Here is a 19,183-nt window from a genome sequence, read left to right as displayed (position 1 = left end):
ATACATATACATGATCAAATCTCAAAATCAACTATTAACTTCTATGGGCTACGTGGGACGCTGCGGGACACAGCCAGTGAAATATCAGGGTGGCAAATTCAAAAACAACAAAATGTCATAATTCAACTTTCTCAAACATATAACACTGCTCAAAAAAATAAAGGGAACACTTAAACAACACATCCTAGATCTGAATTAAATAAATAATCTTATTAAATACTTTTTTCTTTGCATAGTTGAATGTGCTGACAACAAAATCACATAAATTGGATTTCCATTGATTATTTTTATCAACCCATGGAGGTCTGGATTTGGAGTCACACTCAAAATTAAAGTGGAAAACCACACTACAGGCTGATCCAACTTTGATGTAATGTCCTTAAAACAAGTCAAAATGAGGCTTGGTAGTGTATGTGGCCTCCACGTGCCTGTATGACCTCTCTACAACGCCTGGGCATGCTCCTGATGAGGTGGCGGATGGTCTCCTGAGGGATCTCCTCCCAGACCTGGACTAAAGCATCCGCCAACTCCTGGACAGTCTGTGGTGCAACGTGGCGTTGGTGGATGGAGCGAGACATGATGTCCCAGATGTGCTCAATTGGATTCAGGTCTGGGGAACGGGCGGGCCAGTCCATTGCATCAATGCCTTCTTCTTGCAGGAACTGCTGACACACTCCAGCCACATGAGGTCTAGCATTGTCTTGCATTAGGAGGAACCCAGGGCCAACCGCACCAGCATATGGTCTCACAAGGGGTCTGAGGATCTCATCTCGGTACCTAATGGCAGTCAGGCTACCTCTGGCGAGCACATGGAGGGCTGTGCGGCCCCCCAAAGAAATGCCACCCCACACCATGACTGACCCACCGCCAAACCGGTCATGCTGGAGGATGTTGCAGGCAGCAGAACGTTCTCCACGGCGTTTCCAGACTCTGTCACGTCTGTCACGTGCTCAGTGTGAACCTGCTTTCATCTGTGAAGAGCACAGGGCGCCAGTGGCGAATTTGCCAATCTTGGTGTTCTCTGGCAAATGCCAAACGTCCTGCACGGTGTTGGGCTGTAAGCACAACCCCCACCTGTGGACGTCGGGCCCTCATACCACCCTCATGGAGTCTGTTTCTGACCGTTTGAGCAGACACATGCACATTTGTGGCCTGCTGGAGGTCATTTTGCAGGGCTCTGGCAGTGCTTCTCCTGCTCCTCCTTGCACAAAGGCGGAGGTAGCGGTCCTGCTGCTGGGTTGTTGCCCTCCTACGGCCTCCTCCACGTCTCCTGATGTACTGGCCTGTCTCCTGGTAGCGCCTCCATGCTCTGGACACTACGCTGACAGACACAGCAAACCTTCTTGCCACAACTCGCATTGATGTGCCATCCTGGATGAGCTGCACTACCTGAGCCACTTGTGTGGGTTGTAGACTCCGTCTCATGCTACCACTAGAGTGAAAGCACCGCCAGCATTCAAAAGTGACCAAAACATCAGCCAGGAAGCATAGGAACTGAGAAGTGGTCTGTGGTCTCCACCTGCAGAACCACTTTTTTATTGGGGGTGTCTTGCTTATTGCCTATAATTTCCACCTGTTGTCTATTCCATTTGCACAACAGTATGTGAAATTTATTGTCAATCAGTGTTGCTTCCTAAGTGGACAGTTTGATTTCACAGAAGTGTGATTGACTTGGAGTTACATTGTGTTGTTTAAGTGTTCCCTTTATTTTTTTGAGCAGTATATTTTACATAATTTTAAAGATACACTTCTCCTTGATGTAACCACATTGTCCGATTTCAAAAAGGCTTTACAGCGAAAACAAAACATTTAGATTATATTAGGAGAGTACATAGACAAAAATAATCACACAGCCATTTTCCAAGCAAGGACATGTGTCAATAAAACCCAAAACACAGCTAAATGAAGCACTAACCTTTGACGATCTTCATTCGATGACACTCCTAGGACATTATGTTACACAATACATGTATGTTTTGTTCGATAAAGTTCATATTTATATCCAAAACCAGCATTTTACATTGGCGCGTGATGTTCAGAAAATGTATTCCCACCAAAACGTCCGGTGAATGTGCACATCAATTTACAAAAATACTCATCATAAACGTTGCCAAAATATATAACAATTATTTAAAGAATTATAGATAGACTACTCCTGGATGCAACCGCTGTGTCAGATTTTAAAATAGCTTTACGGAGAAAGCACATTTTTCAATATTCTGAGTACTTAGCTCAGCCATCACAGCGAGCTATACAGACACCCGCCTAGTTCGGGGCAACCTAAACTCAGAATTAGTATTAGAAATATTGTCTTACCTTTGCTGATCTTCATCAGAATGCACTCCCAGGACTGCTACTTCCACAAGAAATGTAGTTTTTGTTCGAAATAATCCATATTAATGTCCAAAAACCTCGTGCGTTCAGGTCACTATCCAAAGGCATACCGCACGAGCGCGGTACCAGAGACAAAAAGTCAAAATGTTCCATTACCGTACTTAGAAGCATGTCAAACGCTGTTTAAAATCAATCTTTATGGTATTTTTAACATAAAATTGCGATAATATTCCATCCAGACAATAGCATATTCAATTCCTTTGTCTCCAGGCAGTCCACTCAGAAACTGAGCTCCTATTATCTGTCCAGTGACAGGAGAATGCTCAAACCACTTTCTGAAGGCTGTTGACAGCCAATGGAAGCCTTAGGAAGTGCAACGTCACCCCACAGACACTGTAGTTTCGATAGAGAATCAAAAGAAGAACTACAATTCTCAGACTTTCCACTTCCTGCTTGGATTTTTCTCAGGTTTTTGCCTGCCATATGAGTTCTGTTATACTCACAGACACCATTCAAACAGTTTTAGAAACGTCAGTGTTTTCTATCCAAATCTACTAATAATATGCATATTCTAGTTTCTGGGCCAGAGTAGTAACCTGTTTAAATTGGGTACGTTTTTCATCCGGCCGTGAAAATACTGCCCCCTACACCACAACAGGTTAACGACTACCAGAACCCACTGGATTCTCCAATTACATTGCATGAACTACAGGACAAAATACAAACCCTCCAACCCAAAAAGGCCTGTGGGGTTGATGGTATCCTAAATGAAATGATTAAATATACAGACCACACATTCCAATTGGCTATACTTAAACTCTTTAACATCATCCTCAGCTCTGGCATATTCTCCAATATTTGGAACCAAGGACTGATCACCCCAATCCAATCACACACACATTTCTTTCCACAGGACCGTGGAGTGAGACAGGGATGCAGCTTAAGGCACACCCTCTTCAACATATATATCAAAAAATTGGCGAGGGCACTAGAACAGTCTGCAGGACCCGGCCTCACCCTACTAGAATCTGAAGTCAAATGTCTACTGTTTGCTGATGATCTGGTGCTTCTGTCCCCAACCAAGGAGGACCTAGAGCAGCACCTAGATCTTCTGCACAGATTCTGTCAGACCTGGGCCCTGACATTAAATCTCAGTGAGCATAGCCTTGCTATTGAGAAAGGCTACCCTAGGCAGACCCGGCTCTCAAGAGAAGACAGACTATGTGCACATAAAATGAGGTGGAAGCTGAGCTGCACTTCCTGACCTCCTGCCAAATGTATGACCATATTAGAGACACATATTTCCCTCAGATTACACAGACCCAGAAAGAATTTGAAAACAAACCCAATTTTGATAAACTCCCATATCTATTGGGTGAAATACCACAGTGTGCCATCACAGCAGCAAGATGTGTGACCTGTTGCCACAAGAAAAGGTCAACCAGTGAAGAACAAACACCATTGTAAATACACCCCATATTTATGTTTATTTATTTTCTCTTTTGTACGTTAACTTGGGTGGGAGGGAGGGTGGGAGGGAGGGAGGGAGGGAGGGTGGGAGGGAGGGAGGGAGGGAGTACTTCTACAGTATGTTGTCCTGTGTGTATCAGAGGCAGTCCGTGTGCATGGGACACATTGATCCTGGCTACAGTCAGCCAATCACAATGCCCCTGGCAGAGTTATTCTAGCTGACCAATTAGTCAACTACAGTCATGAGACTCATTCACAAGAGGTCAGCTCCCGTACACTGACAGGGTGAGTGAAGTGTGATTTGAAAGAAAGTGAAATGACAACATATTATTGATACCGGACCTGTTTAATAAGTTACAACGAGAGCAGGCCCTTTCCTCTCGCCATGTTTCTCTTCTTTCCATCCCTCCCATTTCCCCTCTCCTCTTTTCGTTTCCTTTCTACCTATTTCCACAAAACTTTGTCTCTCCCCACCCATCCCCTCCTGTATTCCTCCATCCTATTCCTCCCCCAGTCTCACCCTCCTCTCCCATCCCCTCCTGTATTCCTCCATCCTATTCCCCCCAGTCTCACCCTCCTCTCCCATCCCCTGCTTTATTCCTCCATCCTATTCCTTCCCCAGTCTCGCCCTCCTCTCCCATCCCCTGCTTTATTCCTCCATCCTATTCCTCCCCCAGTCTCGCCCTCCTCTCCCATCCCCTGCTTTATTCCTCCATCCTATTCCTCCCCCAGTCTCGCCCTCCTCTCCCATCCCCTGCTTTATTCCTCCATCCTATTCCTCCCCCAGTCTCGCCCTCCTCTCCCATCCCTTTCTGTATTCCTCCCCCAGTCTCGCCCTCCTCTCCCATCCCCTGCTTTATTCCTCCATCCTATTCCTCCCCCAGTCTCGCCCTCCTCTCCCATCCCCTCCTGTATTCATTCCTCCATCCTATCCCCCCCAGTCTCGCCCTCCTCTCCCATCCCCTCCTGTATTCCTCCATCCTATTCCTCCCCCAGTCTCGCCCTCCTCTCCCATCCCCTGCTTTATTCCTCCATCCTATTCCTCCCCCAGTCTCACCCTCCTCTCCCATCCCCTCCTGTATTCATTCCTCCATCCTATTCCCCCCAGTCTCGCCCTCCTCTCCCATCCCCTCCTGTATTCCTCCATCCTATTCCTCCCCCAGTCTCGCCCTCCTCTCCCATCCCCTGCTTTATTCCTCCATCCTATTCCTCCCCCAGTCTCGCCCTCCTCTCCCATCCCCTGCTTTATTCCTCCATCCTATTCCTCCCCCAGTCTCGCCCTCCTCTCCCATCCCCTCCTGTATTCATTCCTCCATCCTATTCCCCAGTCTTGCCTTCCTCTCCCATCCCCTGCTTTATTCCTCCATCCTATTCCCCAGTCTCACCCTCCTCTCCCATCCCCTGCTTTATTCCTCCATCCTATTCCTCCCCCAGTCTCACCCTCCTCTCCCATCCCCTGCTTTATTCCTCCATCCTATTCCTTCCCCAGTCTCGCCCTTCTCTCCCATCCCCTGCTTTATTCCTCCATCCTATTCCCCAGTCTTGCCTTCCTCTCCCATCCCCTGCTTTATTCCTCCATCCTATTCTTCCCCTAGTCTCACCCTCCTCTCCCAGCCCCTCCTGTATTCCTCCATCCTATTCCTCCCCCAGTCTTGCCCTCCTCTCCCATCCCTAATCAATGGTGCCTAACCCCTTCAAAGAGGGCTTAGCCAGAACAGAGAGTCAGTTACAGACTGGTCCAGAATAGAAGAGGGGATAGAGAACATATCTGATATTACATCTGCCATTCTGCCCGCTCCATTCCACACCTATATTGCATCCGTTGAAGTTACTCACTTTTCTGTTTGTGTGTTATTTCCCGTGACTTCCTGGTTATTTCACTTAGCCTCTGCCTAACAGGCTCTGTCTGACCCCTGACCTGGTAGTAGATTATACACCCTAAGCCCCCTGTTGAAATGTAAAGTTGTGACCTACAGAGTATAGCAGACAGGGTAGGGGAGATGGAGGTATGAAGGGATGGAGAGAGAGGAGGAGGGATGGAGACAGAGAGGCAGAGGGATGGGGGAAAAGGCAGAAAACGTTATCACCCCCCAACACCAGGGTCTGCAGTGTAATTGACACAATACTAATAAGTGCATTAGGCCTTCTCAAAGACCAGGAGAGCAAATATTGTATTAAATCTCTCTGTTACACTGTATCCTAAACCCCCTATTACACCCTCTGTGAAAGGGTTACGGTTAGATGGCTGAAATGGTCTCTTTATGTCTAAGTAAAAGCCAGGAATGTTTCTATTTGTGCTATTTTCTGAACTAAAAAGACAGACATTTTACAGTGTTGACAATGTGGTGTAGGTCACTATGAAATCAGTGTAACCTTATTTAAATCTTGACAGGCGCAAGTTAAAAGAGAGCATATTGTATTATTAAATATCAAGAAACTTGCTTTGAGAGAAAAATGTGTATAGCCAAGTGATTTATTAACCCTACCAAGCGCTAAAGCAGTTGTGAAGTTTCTTCACATGAAATATAAAGCCTGCAGATGTTGTAATTTAGCCAAGCAAGGATGTAGCGGAGAGGGGACGGTAAGCAAACGCCAGGCAGGCAGCTTGGAAAATCACAACAAGGAAACCCAGGTGACATGTTGATTGGTGGGTTTCTAATGACTGGATTAAGATGTAGATGCACACAACCACAAACAGACAGAAACACACACACATTTTGAGGGAGGAGGAGGGAGTGTGTTTGACTGCGTTGTGTCTCTGTGTTATTGTGACTGCATAATAACCCAGCGAGCGGTGTAATGTTCGAAAGCCTTGTCAAACATCTGGGCTTTAACTGCTCTGTCGCAGGCAATTAAAAACCATCCTGTCACGCATTAGATTTGTATTCAGCCAGGACCACACTTCTGCTGCTATAGTAACTACAGCACCGATGCACACATTTACTTTTCTACTTCTATTTTAAATGTGTATAGTCTATGGAAGGGCTCTACAACCCTGTGCCTGAAGAGTTTCGCTCCAACCCCAGTTGTAACTAACCTGATTCACCTTATCATCCAGCTAATTATTAGAATCAGGTGAGCTAGATTAGGGTTTGGCGCGTAAACCTACAGGACGGTAGATCTCCAGGAACAGGGTTGGAGAGCGCTGGTCTATGGAATTTAATTCAAGTGTACTTTCATTAAAGTTATCCTTAAAGGACTCGGTCCTAGACTTGTTCCTGTAAAGTGGAAACTTTACTAGGTACATGAAGTTAATCTTGGTTCCTCTCTCCCTAGGTTTACAGACCTGCTGGACCAGTGTGGTAAGGTGGACCTTGCTGTGCTGTCTCCTCCTAAGAAGGATTACTGGTCCATGCTGGCCTACAACCGGGCAAAGCTTTGTAACCTCCTGTTCTCTAACGAGCTCCACCGACGCCTCTCGCTCCACGGGGTCACCTGCAATGCAGTGCACCCTGGGAACATGATGTACACTGCCATCCATCGTAGCTGGTGGCTGATGACCCTGTTCTTCACACTGGCTCGCCCCTTCACCAAGTCTATGGTAAGGAGACAGTTTACACTTCTGATGCTAAAGGATCACCATATTGCATAGCTGTCACTATGTGGGCTAAAGGAGATATGACTCTGAGCTGTTTGTGTTATTTTATAGATGGCTACTTGGTTATTGAATGAGTTGGTTGTGTTATTTTATAGATGGCTACTTGATTATTGAATGAGTTGTTTGTGTTATTTAATAGATTGCTACTTGGTTATTGAATGAGCTGTTTGTGTTATTTAATAGATGGCTACTTGGTTATTAAATGAGCTGTTTGTGTTATTTAATAGATGGCTACTTGGTTATTGAATGAGCTGTTTGTGTTATTTAATAGATGGCTACTTGGTTATTAAATGAGCTGTTTGTGTTATTTAATAGATGGCTACTTGGTTATTAAATGAGCTGTTTGTGTTATTTAATAGAAGGCTACTTGGTTATTGAATGAGCTGTTTGTGTTATTTAATAGATGGCTACTTGGTTATTAAATGAGCTGTTTGTGTTATTTAATAGATGGCTACTTGGTTATTAAATGAGTTGTTTGTGTTATTTAATAGATGGCTACTTGGTTATTAAATGAGTTGTTTGTGTTATTTAATAGATGGCTACTTGGTTATTGAATGAGCTGTTTGTGTTATTTAATAGATGGCTACTTGGTTATTGAATGAGCTGTTTGTGTTATTTAATAGAAGGCTACTTGGTTATTAAATGAGCTGTTTGTGTTATTTAATAGATGGCTACTTGGTTATTAAATGAGTTGTTTGTGTTATTTAATAGATGGCTACTTGGTTATTAAATGAGTTGTTTGTGTTATTTAATAGATGGCTACTTGGTTATTAAATGATTTGTTTGTGTTATTTAATAGATGGCTACTTGGTTATTAAATGATTTGTTTGTGTTATTTAATAGATGGCTACTTGGTTATTAAATGAGCTGTTTGTGTTATTTAATAGATGGCTACTTGGTTATTAAATGAGTTCTTTGTGTTATTTAATAGATGGCTACTTGGTTATTAAATGATTTGTTTGTGTTATTTAATAGATGGCTACTTGGTTATTAAATGAGCTGTTTGTGTTATTTAATAGATGGCTACTTGGTTATTAAATGAGCTGTTTGTGTTATTTAATAGATGGCTACTTGGTTATTAAATGAGTTGTTTGTGTTATTTAATAGATGGCTACTTGGTTATTAAATGATTTGTTTGTGTTATTTAATAGATGGCTACTTGGTTATTAAATGAGTTGTTTGTGTTATTTAATAGATGGCTACTTGGTTATTAAATGAGTTGTTTGTGTTATTTAATAGATGGCTACTTGGTTATTAAATGATTTGTTTGTGTTATTTAATAGATGGCTACTTGGTTATTAAATGAGTTGTTTGTGTTATTTAATAGATGGCTACATGGTTATTGAATGAGCTGTTTGTGTTATTTAACTTCTTATGGATCAGTGGGATGCTAGCGTCCCACCTCGACAACTTCCTGTGAAATTGCAGAGCGCCAAATTCAAATTAAATTACTATAAATATTTAACTTTCATGAAATCACAAGTGCAATACATCAAAATAAAGCTTAACTTGTTGTAAATCCAGCCGCCTTGTCAGATTTCAAAAAGGCTTTACGGCGAAAGCAAACCATGCGAATATCTGAGGACAGCGCTCAGCACACAAAACATTACAAACAGTTAGCAGCCAAGTAGATTAGTCACGAAAGTCAGAAATAGCAATAAAATTAATCACTTACCTTTGATGATCTTCATATGGTTGCACTCACAAGACTCCCAGTTACACAATAAATGTTTGTTTTGTTCGATAAAGTCCCTTTTTATATCCAAAAACCTCAATTTTGTTGGCGTGTTTGTCACAAGAGGCAGACGAAAATTCCAAATAGTACCCGTAAACTTTGTAGAAACATGTCAAATGATGTTTATAATCAATCCTCAGGTTGTTTTTAGCCTAAATAATCGATAATATTTCAACCGGACAATAGCGTCGTCAATATAAAAGAAAAACAACGAAAGGTGCACTCTCGGGATTGCGCACCAAACAGGTTGGGGACTTTCCACTGGCCTCTCATTGAAACTGCTCATTCTCCCTCATTTTTCAGAATAAAGGCCTAAAACAATGTCTAAAGACTGTTCACAGCTAGCGGAAGCCATAGGGAACGCAATCTGGGTCATAACCATTTATATGGTGGATAGACTTTCAATGGAAAAACACCCATTTCAAAATAATAGCACTTCCTGGATGGATTTTCTTCAGGTTTCTGCCTGCCATTTCAGTGCTGTTATACTCACAGACATTATTTTAACATTTCTGGAAACCTTAGAGTGTTTTCTATCCAAATCTACCAATTATATGCATATCCTAGCTTATGGACCTGAGTAACGGGCAGTTTACTTTGGGCACGATTTTCATCCAAAATACTGAATGCTGCCCCCTATCCTAAAAAAGTGAATAGATGGCTACTTGGTTATTGAATGAGCTGTTTGTGTTATTTAATAGATGGCTACTTGGTTATTGAATGAGCTGTTTGTGTTATTTAATAGATGGCTACTTGGTTATTGAATGAGCTGTTTGTGTTATTTAATAGATGGCTACTTGGTTATTGAATGAGCTGTTTGTGTTATTTAATAGAAGGCTACTTGGTTATTGAATGAGCTGTTTGTGTTATTTAATAGATGGCTACTTGGTTATTGAATGAGCTGTTTGTGTTATTTAATAGATGGCTACTTGGTTATTGAATGAGTTGTTTGTGTTATTTAATAGATGGCTACTTGGTTATTAAATGAGTTGTTTGTGTTATTTAATAGATGGCTACTTGGTTATTAAATGAGCTGTTTGTGTTATTTAATAGAAGGCTACTTGAACTGACTGGTTGTTTTAGAGTGGGAATAGATGCTACTGTTCATGGTCCTCATACTTTATTCTGTAGTCTCAACTGTCCTTCGTTAGTCCAAATATTAGTCTTGGCATCTATCTGCGAGAGGAGAAGAGAGGGAAGAATGGGGGAAAGGAAAAGGAAGTAGTGGATCTCTAGAGCAGTCAGGGTTCAGTGAGAGAGTGTGACTTTCACAGATAGAGAGATGGAGAAAGATTCACTGGCTTGTTTTTCCTATTTTCCTCTTCATCCTGTCTTTGTTAGTTTAGTTCTAAGAGTGTGTCCGCTCTTCTCCTCGTGAGGGTAGATATCATAAACCCTTACTGCTCTGAGACTATAGTGTTACGCTATAGTATAGCTACTACTCTCTGTACTAAACTGCTCACATATGGCTTTTCAATCATAGATGTTTTATCCATAACCAGCTCCCATGTGGAGAATGAATTATCATATATTCTATGTTATATTAGCAGATTTGACACACACTTTTCTCTATGTCCCCTCTCTCTATCGACTTTTCATATTATCTCCATATGTTATATTACAACTCAGTCTCATTGTATGCCTTTTTTTGTGCTATATTGATATTTGCACACAGGAGATTTTAAAGGGAAACAATGTATGTACTTATGTCTTATTACTGACATTTTACAATATGTACATTGTCATTACTATGGTGTGTTGTTTCTGTAATACTTACACGCTGATGATGTGAATTATAAAAGCTCCCACTGTGATTTATCCTCCACTAATCTATAGACCTAACACACACAGGCTCCTAGTCTACAAGGCTTCTCTACTAATCTATAGACCTAACACACACAGGCTCCTAGTCTACAAGGCTTCTCTACTAATCTATAGACCTAACACACACAGGCTCCTAGTCTACAAGGCTTCTCTACTAATCTATAGACCTAACACACACAGGCTCCTAGTCTACAAGGCTTCTCTACTAATCTATAGACCTAACACACACAGGCTCCTAGTCTACAAGGCTTCTCTACTAATCTATAGACCTAACACACACAGGCTCCTAGTCTACAAGGCTTCTCTACTAATCTATAGACCTAACACACACAGGCTCCTAGTCTACAAGGCTTCTCTACTAATCTATAGACCTAACACACACAGGCTCCTAGTCTACAAGGCTTCTCTACTAATCTATAGACCTAACACACACAGGCTCCTAGTCTACAAGGCTTCTCTACTAATCTATAGACCTAACACACACAGGCTCCTAGTCTACAAGGCTTCTCTACTAGTCCTGCCACTACCCTGGAGGCCATATGCTACTGTGATGTATGCTTTAGTTAGACTATTACATCAGTGCATTAGCCCCTTTGTCATCCTTTATCTATCTAGTGTTTTCACTGCAGGCAGGATGGGATGTGGAGAGAAGAGGCATTTTAGTGAAGTGTGGTTGTGATGAATGATGTTGGACAGACAAAGGGAGTCAGGCAGACATGTGTGTCTCTGCTGACTGTTCTCTCTCCTCAGAGATGCTTCTCAGCAGGTTTCACTACACACTCTTCTGTTTCCCCTACTCAACTATTATATGAGTGGTGCAGCTACCTGTTGGCTCTCTGTATTCTCTCCTCTCCTCTCCTCTCCTCTCCTCTCCTCTCCTCTCCTCTCCTCCTCCCTCCTCTCCTCTCCTCTCCTCCTCCTCTCCTCTCCTCTCCTCTCCTCTCCTCTCCTCTCCTCTCCTCTCCTCTCCTCTCCTCCTCTCTCTCTCTCTCTCTCCCTCTCCTCTCATAACCTCTGTCCCTCTTCCTCTATCTTTTTTGTATGTTATTATTGTTCCCCATTAGCTGCTGCTAGTCTTCCTGGGGTCCAAACACATTAAGTAACTTATGTTAAACATAAAACAAAAGATAAGACATAGAACACTGTCACACCACCACATACTGACAACACAAAATGTATGATATCGCTATACAACAATATTACAGTGTACGTGTGTGTAGAGGGTGTGTGCTAGCGCCCGTGTGCATATGCGTGTGCCTGTACCTGTGCCTGTGTCTCTTCAGTGTCCCCTCTGTTCCATAAGGTGTATTTTTATCTGTTTTTTTTTATCTGATTCTACTGCTTGCATCAGTTACCTGATGTGGAATAGAGTTCCATGTAGCCATGGCTCTAAGTAGTACTGTGTGCCTCCCATAGTCTGTTCTTGACTTGGGGATTGTGAAGAAAGCTTTGGAGGCATGTATTGTGGGGTACTGAATGCATGGGTGTCCGAGCTGTGTGCTAGTAGTTTAAACAGACACCTCGGTGCATTCAGTATGTCAACACTTCTTACAAAAAACAAGTAGTGATGAAGTCAATCTCTCCTCCATTTTGAGCCATGGGAGATTTACATGCATATTATTGATGTTAGCTCTCCATGTACATTTAAGGGCCAGCCGTGTTGCCCTGTTCTGAGTCAACTGCAATTATTAAGTCCCTCTTTGTGGCACCTGACCACACGACTGAACCATAGTCCAGGTGCGACCAAACTAGGGCCTGTAGGACCTGCCTTGTTGATAGTGCTGTCGAGAAATGGGAGAAGCGCTTTATTAAGGACATGGTTCTCCCCTTCTTAGCTGTCAACATGTTTTGGCCATGACAGTTTACAATCCAGGGTTAGTCCAAACAGTTTAGTCTCCTCAACTTGCTGAATTTCCACATTATTCTTTACAAGATTTAGTTGAGGTTTAGGGTTTAGTGAATCATTTGTCCCAAATACAATGCTTTTAGTTGTTTAAATATTTAGGACAAACTTATTCCTTGCCACCCATTCTGATACTAACTGCAGCTCTTTGTTGAGTTTACTCAAAGCCAATGGCATGTCGTTAGTAAAGATTGAAAAAAGTAAGGTGCCTAGACAGCAGCCCTGGGGAATTCCTGATTCTACCTGGATTATGTTGGCTTCCATTAAAGAACACCCTCTTGTGTTCTGTTAGACAGGTAAGTCTTTATCCACATTATAGCAGGGGGTGTAAAGCCATAACACATACATTTTTCCAGCAGCAGACTATGATCGATAATGTCAAAAGCTGCACTGAAGTCTAACAAAACAGCCCCTTATTCTCTATGTGTATTGCTACCTGAAACCCTTCACCTTTGCACAGATAGCAACATGCTCTGAGATCTACTTACTTTCAGCAGAACTAAACTGAGTTCATATGGTGTTTTCCAAGAAAGGTACTTGTTTAAAATAGTATGAGACCAAAAAGAGATGTGTATGGAATACATAATGTTTTAGGGCTATTATGGCAGTGTGTGGGGTAGGGGAGGGGGGCTTCTAACTGTTTTGGACTTCTGAGCACCCAGTTGCAATTAGCAGCCTAGTTTTTCCTCCAGACCAGGGTGGGGGTTTTCATACATGCGGTTAATTAACTAACAGTGGTGTAGATGTTTGTAAATATTAAAGGACAAAGGTAGCTAGTGCTGTTATTAAATACTGGTGTGCTGACACAGGATTTAGCTTAACATCCTGTGTCTGATAAAGACTACACACACACACACACACGAGCACCACACACCCTTAAGCCGAGCATTTGCTGTTATTTAAATCCGCGGTTGATAAGGCATCTGAATGTGTATCCTCTTTAACACCCCAGACCTCTCCCCTCTTACCCCCACATTAAGGCTTAATAAAACAGTGATATTATTTCAGTTATTGTGAGTGGGGATATGAAGATGCTATCGTTTTAATTGCTAGCCTTCGCTTATGGGATCCATGGAGATTGTTCCGGGATGCAAACATAAGCAGAATGTCGACTCCCAAAAGAATGATCAAAAAGTCTCAGTGTGTGTCTGTTGTGCAAAGAACTCAAGCCTGTACACACACACACACACACACACACACACACACACACACACACACACACACACACACACACACACGCACACGCACACGCACACCCATGCTCGCACACACAAACAGACACACACACGCTCGCACACACAAACTGACACACACACACACACACACACACACACACACACACACACACACACACACACACACACACACACACACACACACACACACACATGCTCGCACACACAAACAGACACACACACGCTCGCACACACACACAAACAGACAAACACACACACACACACACACACACACATGCTCGAACACACAAACAGGCACACACAAACTGACACATACACACACACACACACACACACACCCATGCTCGCACACACAAACAGACACACACACGCTCGCACACACAAACAGGCACACACAAACTGACACATACACACACACACACACACACACACACACACACACACACACACACACACACACATGCTCGCACACACAAACAGACACACACACACAAAGTACGGACAATCACTGAAACACCTGAAGCTGCATGCGGTTTTAAAATGTTTTATTTAGTTGTTGTTAAAGCGGGTTAATGTATTGGATCATTAGATCCTCTCACAGAATGTTGTACTGTATATAGCCTAGTTCAGTGCTTTATATGCACTATTTGATGTAGGCCCATACACTCATATTAATGAAGAAATTCTGTGATCTTTTTTCATTAGATATAAAATATTATTAATGGTGTATTTCAGTGGCTTCAATATGTAGAGCAGTCATCTGAGGAGAATAGAAAACATTATTCTTAATATCATAGTAGGGAACTGCAGCCCCCTCCCTCACTGTGATCAGAGTGGAGAGACGCATCTATAAAGAGCCATGACGTTTTAATCAGCCAGACGATCACTCACTAACATCATGTTCCACTCCCTATGCCTTCATCTGCTTATCAGAGATCGTGCGGCCACGCCTGGCCCACTGTTTCCCGCCTATAGATAATCCAAGGCCTTTACAGGGTGAGTTTCACTCTGTTCTTAAATGTGGTTATAACAACTCAATACTCTAGCCAGCAGCGTGTGTGCATGTGGGTGAGTTTCACTCTGTTCTTAAATGTGGTTATAACAACTCAATACTCTAGCCAGCAGCGTGTGTGCATGTGGGTGAGTTTCACTCTGTTCTTAAATGTGGTTATAACAACTCAATACTCTAGCCAGCAGCATGTGTGCATGTGGGTGAGTGCATGTGTGTGAGGCCAAACACAGCTCTTATCTCTAGCACTTTGATGTGAGGAAAACGGAATGTGGAAATATAGATCATTCTGGGTGAACCAACGCCTGTCTACTGTCTAGCTCTACAGTTCAAATCAAACTTTATGAGTCACATGTGCCGAATACAACAGGTGTAGACCTTACAGTGAAATGCTTACTTACAAGCCCTTAACCAACAATGCAGTTTTAATAAAATACAAAAAAAAAGTAAGAGATAAGAATAGCAAATAATTAAAGAGCAGCAGTAAATAACAATAGGAGGGCTATTTACAGGGGGTACCGGTACAGAGTCAATGTGCAGGCTATTTACAGGGGGTACCGATACAGAGTCAATGTGCAGGCTATTTACAGGGGGTACCGATACAGAGTCAATGTGCAGGCTATATACAGGGGGTACCGGTACAGAGTCAATGTGCAGGCTATATACAGGGGGTACCGATACAGAGTCAATGTGCAGGCTATATACAGGGGGTACCGATACAGAGTCAATGTGGAGGCTATATACAGGGGGTACCGGTACAGAGTCAATGTGCAGGCTATATACAGGGGGTACCGATACAGAGTCAATGTGCAGGCTATATACAGGGGGTACCGGTACAGAGTCAATGTGCAGGCTATATACAGGGGGTACCGATACAGAGTCAATGTGCAGGCTACATACAGGGGGTACCGATACAGAGTCAATGTGCAGGCTACATACAGGGGGTACCGATACAGAGTCAATGTGCAGGCTACATACAGGGGGTACCGGTACAGAGTCAATGTGCAGGCTACATACAGGGGGTACCGGTACAGAGTCAATGTGCAGGCTACATACAGGGGGTACCGGTACAGAGTCAATGTGCAGGCTACATACAGGGGGTACCGGTACAGAGTCAATGTGCAGGCTACATACAGGGGGTACCGGTACAGAGTCAATGTGCAGGCTACATACAGGGGGTACCGGTACAGAGTCAATGTGCAGGCTACATACAGGGGGTACCGGTACAGAGTCAATGTGCAGGCTACATACAGGGGGTACCGATACAGAGTCAATGTGCAGGCTACATACAGTGGGTACCGGTACAGAGTCAATGTGCAGGCTACATACAGGGGGTACCGATACAGAGTCAATGTGCAGGCTACATACAGTGGGTACCGGTACAGAGTCAATGTGCAGGCTACATACAGGGGGTACCGGTACAGAGTCAATGTGCAGGCTACATACAGGGGGTACCGGTACAGAGTCAATGTGCAGGCTACATACAGGGGGTACCGGTACAGAGTCAATGTGCAGGCTACATACAGGGGGTACCGGTACAGAGTCAATGTGCAGGCTACATACAGGGGGTACCGGTACAGAGTCAATGTGCAGGCTACATACAGGGGGTACCGATACAGAGTCGATGTGCAGGCTACATACAGGGGGTACCGATACAGAGTCGATGTGCAGGCTACATACAGGGGGTACCGATACAGAGTCGATGTGCAGGCTACATACAGGGGGTACCGATACAGAGTCGATGTGCAGGCTACATACAGGGGGTACCGATACAGAGTCGATGTGCAGGCTACATACAGGGGGTACCGGTACAGAGTCAATGTGCAGGCTACATACAGGGGGTACCGGTACAGAGTCAATGTGCAGGCTACATACAGGGGGTACCGGTACAGAGTCGATGTGCGGGCTACATACAGGGGGTACCGATACAGAGTCGATGTGCAGGCTACATACAGGGGGTACCGGTACAGAGTCGATGTGCAGGCTACATACAGGGGGTACCGGTACAGAGTCGATGTGCAGGCTACATACAGGGGGTACCGGTACAGAGTCAATGTGCAGGCTACATACAGGGGGTACCGGTACAGAGTCGATGTGCAGGCTACATACAGGGGGTACCGGTACAGAGTCAATGTGCAGGCTACATACAGGGGGTACCGGTACAGAGTCAATGTGCAGGCTACATACAGGGGGTACCGATACAGAGTCGATGTGCAGGCTACATACAGGGGGTACCGATACAGAGTCGATGTGCAGGCTACATACAGGGGGTACCGGTACAGAGTCAATGTGCAGGCTACATACAGGGGGTACCGATACAGAGTCGATGTGCAGGCTACATACAGGGGGTACCGATACAGAGTCGATGTGCAGGCTACATACAGGGGGTACCGATACAGAGTCGATGTGCAGGCTACATACAGGGGGTACCGGTACAGAGTCGATGTGCAGGCTACATACAGGGGGTACCGATACAGAGTCGATGTGCAGGCTACATACAGGGGGTACCGATACAGAGTCAATGTGCAGGCTACATACAGGGGGTACCGGTACAGAGTCGATGTGCAGGCTACATACAGGGGGTACCGATACAGAGTCAATGTGCAGGCTACATACAGGGGGTACCGATACAGAGTCAATGTGCAGGCTACATACAGGGGGTACCGGTACAGAGTCAATGTGCAGGCTACATACAGGGGGTACCGATACAGAGTCGATGTGCAGGCTACATACAGGGGGTACCGATACAGAGTCAATGTGCAGGCTACATACAGGGGGTACCGGTACAGAGTCGATGTGCAGGCTACATACAGGGGGTACCGATACAGAGTCGATGTGCAGGCTACATACAGGGGGTACCGATACAGAGTCAATGTGCAGGCTACATACAGGGGGTACCGGTACAGAGTCGATGTGCGGGCTACATACAGGGGGTACCGGTACAGAGTCAATGTGCAGGCTACATACAGGGGGTACCGATACAGAGTCAATGTGCAGGCTACATACAGGGGGTACCGATACAGAGTCGATGTGCAGGCTACATACAGGGGGTACCGATACAGAGTCGATGTGCAGGCTACATACAGGGGGTACCGGTACAGAGTCAATGTGCAGGCTACATACAGGGGGTACCGGTACAGAGTCAATGTGCAGGCTACATACAGGGGGTACCGATACAGAGTCGATGTGCAGGCTACATACAGGGGGTACCGATACAGAGTCGATGTGCAGGCTACATACAGGGGGTACCGGTACAGAGTCAATGTGCAGGCTACATACAGGGGGTACCGGTACAGAGTCAATGTGCAGGCTACATACAGGGGGTACCGGTACAGAGTCAATGTGCAGGCTACATACAGGGGGTACCGGTACAGAGTCAATGTGCAGGCTACATACAGGGGGTACCGGTACAGAGTCAATGTGCAGGCTACATACAGGGGGTACCGGTACAGAGTCGATGTGCAGGCTACATACAGGGGGTACCGGTACAGAGTCAATGTGCAGGCTACATACAGGGGGTACCGGTACAGAGTCAATGTGCAGGCTACATACAGGGGGTACCGGTACAGAGTCAATGTGCAGGCTACATACAGGGGGTACCGGTACAGAGTCAATGTGCAGGCTACATACAGGGGGTACCGGTACAGAGTCAATGTGCAGGCTACATACAGGGGGTACCGGTACAGAGTCAATGTGCAGGCTACATACAGGGGGTACCGGTACAGAGTCAATGTGCAGGCTACATACAGGGGGTACCGGTACAGAGTCAATGTGTGGGGGCACCGTTGTTGAGGTAATTGAGGTTATATATACATGAATGTAGCGTTATTAAAGTGACTGCATAGAAAATAACAGAGAGTAGCAGCAGCGTAGAAGGGGGGGGGGGGGGGGGGGCAATGCAAATAGTCTGGGTAGCCATTTGATTAGCTGTTCAGGAGTCTTATGGCTTGGGGGTAGAGGCTGTTTAGAAGACTCTTGGACCTAGACTTGGCGCTCCGGTACCGCTTGCCGTGCAGTAGAAGATAGAACAGTCTATGACTAGGGTGGATGGAGTCTTTGACAATTTTTTGTGCCTTCCTCTGACACCGCCTGGTATAGAGGTCCTGGATGGCAG

General features: G+C 44.6%; 1 protein-coding gene across 1 annotated transcript in view; it reads left to right on the top strand.

Moving 5' to 3' along the window:
- wwox (WW domain containing oxidoreductase) overlaps nt 1-19,183 on the top strand; it is a 295,903-nt gene that overhangs the window by 114,548 nt on the left and 162,172 nt on the right. Inside the window, exon 8 of the mRNA XM_045688261.2 lies at nt 7,081-7,345. Coding sequence (XP_045544217.1) covers nt 7,081-7,345 — 265 coding nt within the window. The remainder of the gene's footprint in view (nt 1-7,080; nt 7,346-19,183) is intronic.

The sequence above is a fragment of the Salmo salar genome, chromosome 10 (genome assembly GCF_965601325.2).
Source record: "Salmo salar chromosome 10, fSalSal1, whole genome shotgun sequence".
NCBI classification, from domain to species: Eukaryota; Metazoa; Chordata; class Actinopteri; order Salmoniformes; family Salmonidae; genus Salmo; species Salmo salar.
Note: the sequence above shows the minus strand (reverse complement) of the source record. Positions and strands in the feature narration are given on the sequence as shown.